Source organism: Lactuca virosa, chromosome 4 (assembly GCF_052849685.1).
Source record: "Lactuca virosa cultivar CGN04683 chromosome 4, Lactuca_virosa_CGN04683_v6, whole genome shotgun sequence".
Lineage (NCBI taxonomy): Eukaryota > Viridiplantae > Streptophyta > Magnoliopsida > Asterales > Asteraceae > Lactuca > Lactuca virosa.
In genome coordinates, this window is record NC_136429.1 from 141,165,099 (window position 1) to 141,171,749 (window position 6,651).

At 32.3% G+C, this 6,651-nt stretch overlaps 1 protein-coding gene across 1 annotated transcript; it reads right to left on the reverse strand.

Annotated features, from left to right (window-relative positions):
• Window positions 1–1,174: 1,174 nt before the first annotated feature.
• LOC145107477 (putative 12-oxophytodienoate reductase 11) lies at window positions 1,175–3,956 on the reverse strand. Its single transcript, XM_079044373.1, has 5 exons — window positions 3,774–3,956; window positions 3,116–3,256; window positions 2,293–2,423; window positions 2,029–2,205; window positions 1,175–1,908 (listed from the first exon to the last, which is right to left on the reverse strand). Exons 1-5 carry the CDS (start codon window positions 3,863–3,865, stop codon window positions 1,313–1,315), a joined length of 1,137 nt encoding a protein of 378 aa, XP_078900499.1. The 5' UTR covers window positions 3,866–3,956; the 3' UTR covers window positions 1,175–1,312.
• Window positions 3,957–6,651: the final 2,695 nt, after the last annotated feature.

A 6,651-nucleotide genomic window follows, 5' to 3' on the forward strand; every position in this document is an offset into this window, starting at 1 on the left:
CTTTTCTGTCTCACTGGCTTTTTAATTTAATTTTCTTTGCCGTTCAAAAATAAAAATAACATATGATATATACATATATACTAATAATTGTATATCATTTACAAATTATATAAAACTCGATTTCATTTGAGACATGTTTGGATAAATTAATTTGGTGGAGATCGAGTTTCTAACCATTTGATTTGTTTTTATATACCGACCATATATGTATTTTTGAAAATCCATTTTTTTTATTCAGTTTTAAAGAAATCTAGGGGAACCATTACAGTGTTCATGCATTTCCAAAAAAGAGTTTATCCGTACACAACAATTTTTTTCATACATAACAATTTGTGTATTAAAATATTATATTGTAAAATTACTAAAATAGTTAGTAACATATGTCATATGACCAAAGTTTAAAATAATGCTCAACACACTTCCCTTAATGAGAGTTGATGCATGTTTTTTGGCCCTTCGACATTGGTCTAGGCTAACTTCAATTCTGAACATTTTTTTTGACTTATAATATTTTATGTCAATGAAAATTTTCCTTTGTGTGGTGACTACCAATCCAAACATAGATTAGAATTGAACCTGACTTGAAGTTCCCAACACAATTGTGATCGCTCTTCAAACGACTTAATCTAAAATAGGTGTTCATCATTTATCTGTGAACCCATAACCTAAAGGTACATACTACATACCCCTTGACAACACTTCACTAATAGTCTTAACCGGAGTGTTGCTGGGAGTTGAAAGCGAGAGGGGTGAAATAGGATAAGGGTATTTTTTTTTCATTTACTTTTCTAGTTCCACGGAGTTCCATCATTTTGGATGAGACTAAAATTTAACAAATTAATCCCATTTGACCTGATCGGTATCTTTTTTTTTTTTTTTTTTTCTTGTTACTTGTTTTTGTTCCATTCATAACATTTGTGTTCCTAGTTTCTTGTTTCTGTTCCATTCATACAAAACACAACTTTTTGTCATTTACTTTTCTAGTTCTATCAAGTTCCATCATTTTGGATGAGACTAAAATTTAACAAATTAATCCAATTTGACTAGATCAGTATCTATTTTTGTTTCCTGTTTCTTGTTTTTGTTTCATTCATAATAAACACAACTTTTAAAATATTGTTATCTTATGTTGTGTGTATCCCTCGCTACCTTGATCTCATTATGAAAAACTAAATGAATAGAATATTTTGTAGCATAAACATCCTTTAAGACAAAATACACTTGCATAAGTAACATCACATTATCTCCATATCGTCTTCTTTCTTTCTCTACATAAAATTCTTAGTTTATACCAACAATAATCACAACAAATTTAAACCATGTTCTCAAGAAACGGGTAATCTGTATACCCAATAACCGGATCCAGCGAATAAAACGTCTCCCTATTAGGCTTATTAAGCGGAGCCCTAAGCTGAAACCGTTTCGGCAAATCCGGATTCGCCAAAAACAAACGACCATAAGCAACAAGATCCGTCCGATTCTCCGCCACCGCCGTATTCCCGTCTTCCATATCAAACCCGCCGGCCGAAATAAAAGTCCCTTTGAACGCTTTTCTCATCGGGACAAGACTATGCGGGCTTTCAACTTTTTCCCCCACCGATTTCTTCATCCTCGGTTCCACCATATGGCAATAAACAATCTTATATTGATTCAGAGACTCCGCCATGTAAAGACCTAAAGCTTCCGGATTCGAATCAGCAGCTTCCATGTACTCCGCGAACGGGGATAGTCGGATCCCAACTCGGTCCGGTCCGATCTCGTTGACGACCGCCTCGACGATTTCAAGAGCGAATCGGCAGCGGTTTTGTAGAGAGCCGCCGTATTGATCGGTCCGGTCGTTTACTTGATCTTTCATGAATTGCTCGATCAGGTAACCATGAGCGCCGTGGATCTCAACTCCGTCAAAACCTATATATGTTTTATAGAAACAGCTAGGGTTATAAACTTATAATCAACAGATTAATGAAAGATGATTGCTACTTCTTGCAATTAAAACTTCATTTTTTATTTTATTAAGGCGACTCTTACCAGCTTCGATTGCATTTCTTGCAGCAAGTCTGAAATCATTAACAACAAGTGGAATCTCCTCTGTAGTTAGCTTCCGTGGAGGTGTAAATTTTGCAACATCAATGCCATTGCTTCGTAGTTGAGGAAATAGTTCTTTGTCAGAGGAAGATATTGGGGATTGCCCATTTGGTTGAAAACCTGTTCAATAGATCAAGAATTTAGAAGGACAGTGTTATTAAAAAGAAGAATCGAAACCAATCATAAATTAAAGGACAGATAGTATACCAGTATTTGAAACCCTTCCGACATGCCAAATTTGACAGAAAAAGATTCCGCCTTTTGCATGAACAGCATCCACAATTGGTTTCCATGCCTCTACTTGTTCTTTTGTCCATATACCCGGTGTTTCTGGATACCTTAATAACATAAACAAATACGTTTATCAACAAAACTATTTCCTCCATCATCAACAATGAATTTTTAACCTAGCACATATTGTTTGACTCTTGGTCAAATGTCTTATATACCCTTCAATAATGACAAAGTAAGGAAATCTTGTAGAGCGAAATCAATGTCATAATAAGTGTTATTGTTTGACTATTAGTCTAATGTTTTAAGTACCCTTCAATGATGTCAAGTTAAGGAAAACTTGTAAAACAAGATCAATGTCATAATAAGTTTGCTTATTATAGATTCTTACTTCCATTTCTTTGTACTACATCATTTTTTTAAACGTTGTACTTGGACAAATCTTCTCAATTATAGTGGTGAAGATTGATTTGTATTTTGATGACATTGCTATAATTGGGTAGACTTTTAAAGTACATTACTGTAATAACTAATAAGAAGTGAAAGTAGGATGCAATAATAAATTAAAAAGCTGAAAATATTTTGCCATTTATTGCATTTAACTCCATGTATAATGACGCGACAATGGTTAAAAGGGTAACTTTAACTACTAGTGAAATGTCTTGCATACCCTTCAAAATGACAAAAGAGGGAATCTTGTGAATCAAAATCAATGGCATAACAAGTAACAATGATGATATCAAAGGTAAACAGATAATGTTGTAATTTCTTTAGATATCCAAAATAAAGACTATCTTACCCTTGGGCAGTGTCGGAAACACCAGTGGCTTCTGAAATAAGAAGGCCTCCTTTTGTTGTTCTTTGTGAATAATATAAGATCGCATGTGGCTGAGGGACATTCCCGTATGATCTTTGCCTCGTTAAAGGTGCCAAAACGACTCTGTATGACATATACAAGACATATGAATCAGGTAATTTTCAACTTAATGAATTCAACTGAACAAACATTGTAAAAAAAAAAAAATTGTCACACCCAAGAAACAGCTGGAACAAGCTGACAATTTAATATGATAGTAATCAACAAAGCCTCAAAGAACAAAAAAAAATTGATCTGTTATTTCTTATATCTAAAATTCAATCCAACATTAAAAGAAAAAAAAGACGATGTTTTCTAGGTAAAATTCCTGATCTTTCCTTTACCCTTTTTCCAGGAAAATGCGACTTGCTAAAAAGGGGATGAATCAGGTCTATAAACTACAATTAACTTTTAAATTTGGTGAAACTGAGCCGACAATTTCCGAAATAACATAAATCAAACAGATGCTCTCTTTGACATTTTATCAAACGGTTCATGAGCAGTTCATTATAAATGAATAGCAGTCCATGAACTTAAAAAAGTAGACGCACCCCAAAAAGAGAGACCATTGAGAGAAGAGGAAAAAAATGTATATAATCACCTGTGAGAAAGCTCAAATTTACCCATTTTGTAGGGGGTCAGAAGAGGGATTTTCCCTTCATCGGCTTGTTTATCTCCTTCTTTCTCAGCCATTTTTTCAAGCTTTCGGTGTTGATTCAAAGATTTGATTTGAAAAATTGTTATATCAGAGTTCGTAAGAAGTGGATTCTATTTATAGATGCCGATTTTTGTAAAGGAATGGCGGAGACAGCAGACACACACGCAGGAAAGAAGCAACCACCTCATGTCATGGCCCAAAAAAGAGTCAAAGACTATTATACATTATTTTGAAATATAACAACTTTGACCCCTTAACTTTTATTTTCTTTCGGAAATTCCATCAATCTTTTGATTATTAAACAAAAGCACTAATAATTCAGAATTTGTAGATTTTGTATTGGTGAAAGTCACTAATAGGGGTGAGAATTATTTGGTCCGGAACCAAAAAACCTGAAAACCAAATCAAACCGAAATCGATTTTAGACCAAACCATATTAAAGTTCGATTTTTGGTTTGGTCCGAGACCAAACCGAGTTGTGAATTTGTTTTTTTGTTCGAGTTTCGGTCTCATTAAGTTTAAACCAAACCAAACCAAAAAACCGAATTTCATAAATTAATTAATTTAAAATCTATTATATATTTATATATTAAATAAAAATATTAATTATATGTTAAAATCATTGTAATTTATGTTTGGATATTTTTGTATGAAACTTTAATCTTTATGTTTGCAACTTCAGGTTTCTATGTTAAAAGCATTGTAATTTATGTTTAGAAAATTACAACATTAATTTTTATTTTAAGGTAATATTTGGTTTCCTTGGTTTTCAAATCGAACCAAACCGAATTAGAATTCGGTTTTCAGTTTGGTCTCAAGAATTTGAATTCGATTTGGTTTGGTTTTCGAATTGGACCAAATAAAATTTCAAACCGAAGAAACCGATTCGAAGAAACCGTAAACCGAACTGATTCCCACCCCTAATCACTAATAACCACATTAGTGTGATGTTTACCCCTTTTCATATACATTACATTTTATACATTTGATTAGTATTTGAAAAAGGATATAACATGACATGTTAAGTTATATCTATTAATACGTTAATAACGTATAAAATTTAACAAAACAAAAAGTGAGAAATTAAATGTTTGTATGTAGTATGTACTAAATAATTGTACATTGTTTAGGTGTATTTTTTTATATAAATAATAAATCGGTGTTGATTTTCAAGGTCAAATTAAAATTACGTTTTTCTTAAAAAAAAGTTTTGAAAAAAAATGTAATGTATTCTATAATATAATCTAAACTATACAAGTTTATTACGCTGTAAGTTATTTTAAATCCGATATACAAACTTAATGTGATTTAGTATTAAATTATAATAACTTTTAAACAAATGTGTTTTTGAGATATAAAAACCATTTACCTTTAATTCTAAAAGAATTTTTTTATATTGTAAAAATTAAAAAGGATGTATAATGCGATTATATTCGTCGGGGTTTTGAATAAATGTAGAATAATGGGAAGATACAATCTACCAAGTTGGGTTTCCATTGCGCAAGTGATGACATAAGCAAGGAAAACGACATTTGTGAAACATGTGCTTTTTTTCTCAATTTCATTGAGTAGACTCAAAGTTCTAAACTTCTCACTTTGGCCACTAGACTTTACTATTGGTGTCAAAATTATCATATTGACAAATGTGTTTTCCGATAAAATCTTTCGCTGAATTAATAAATGACTGTTGATGAATCCTTAAAACAGATATGTGATAACTTTACTATTGGGGCCCACATAATCATATGAATATGAGTGGTGCCTATTTTTGATAACCATTAAAAATTGTAATATCTTTTTAGAGTTAGTCCACCAAAAATGTAATAACTTTTATTTTGAAAGAGTACTTTTAAATGTAATAACCATTTAAACCGTTAAAAACCCCATTAAAAATTGAGTGGAAATGTTGTATATTGGTATTCCAATCCGATGATTGAGTGGGCCGAGACATTCCAGTCTGATGACTGATTGGGCCGAAGGTAATCCAACCTGATGACTGTGGACCCGTGGGTATTCCAGTCTGATGATTGAATGGACCCAACATGCTTGTTTGTATATGTTATGTTGTGTGGTTACAGTTTCAGTTTTATGTTTCAGGTACTTCAAATGATCGGGGCAAGGCGAAGGCTTGATCGTGCACATCCTTCAATTTTTTGAGAATTGATTTTGGGATACTCTGATTTGTGACTATTGACACTTTGGAAACTATGTTTGTAAACGATTATGGTTTTGGATTGGTTTCAAAGAAATGAAAAAATTTTACCATGACACTTTGGATGTTATACAATCTAACCTTTAAATTTGAAAAGAAGTATGAGTGCCATCTCCCTTAAGTCTACTATAGCGAAACAATTCCCAAACTTTACAATTTGCAAATTGGAAACACTGTTCCCTACGAACAGTATTGTTAACATGCAATACTATCATAATAATTATGCTCCCACTAGCTTTGACATTTACCCAGAAATGAAATGGACTTCTAGAAATCAATACTCTTGACTTTCTTATTGAAGTACAAATTTATGTTATGTGATGCTTCGATAAGTCTCCAACTAGACTTCTTAAGGTTATACCCTTTCATAATTATAGATACATGTCATGAAAGTTCAAACAATTCTTTGTCATTCCTCACAATTCGAAATATGAAGAGGGATGTCGTAATCATATTGTGAATTTGAGAATGAAATTAACATAACCAACATCAATATTGATCTTTATCAGATCTTATAATCTATCAGCGAAAGTATTTCCTCACAATCATTTTCATGAATTAGGGTGAAACATTTGCCACCTAAATTTTGTGGTACATACGTTCCCATCC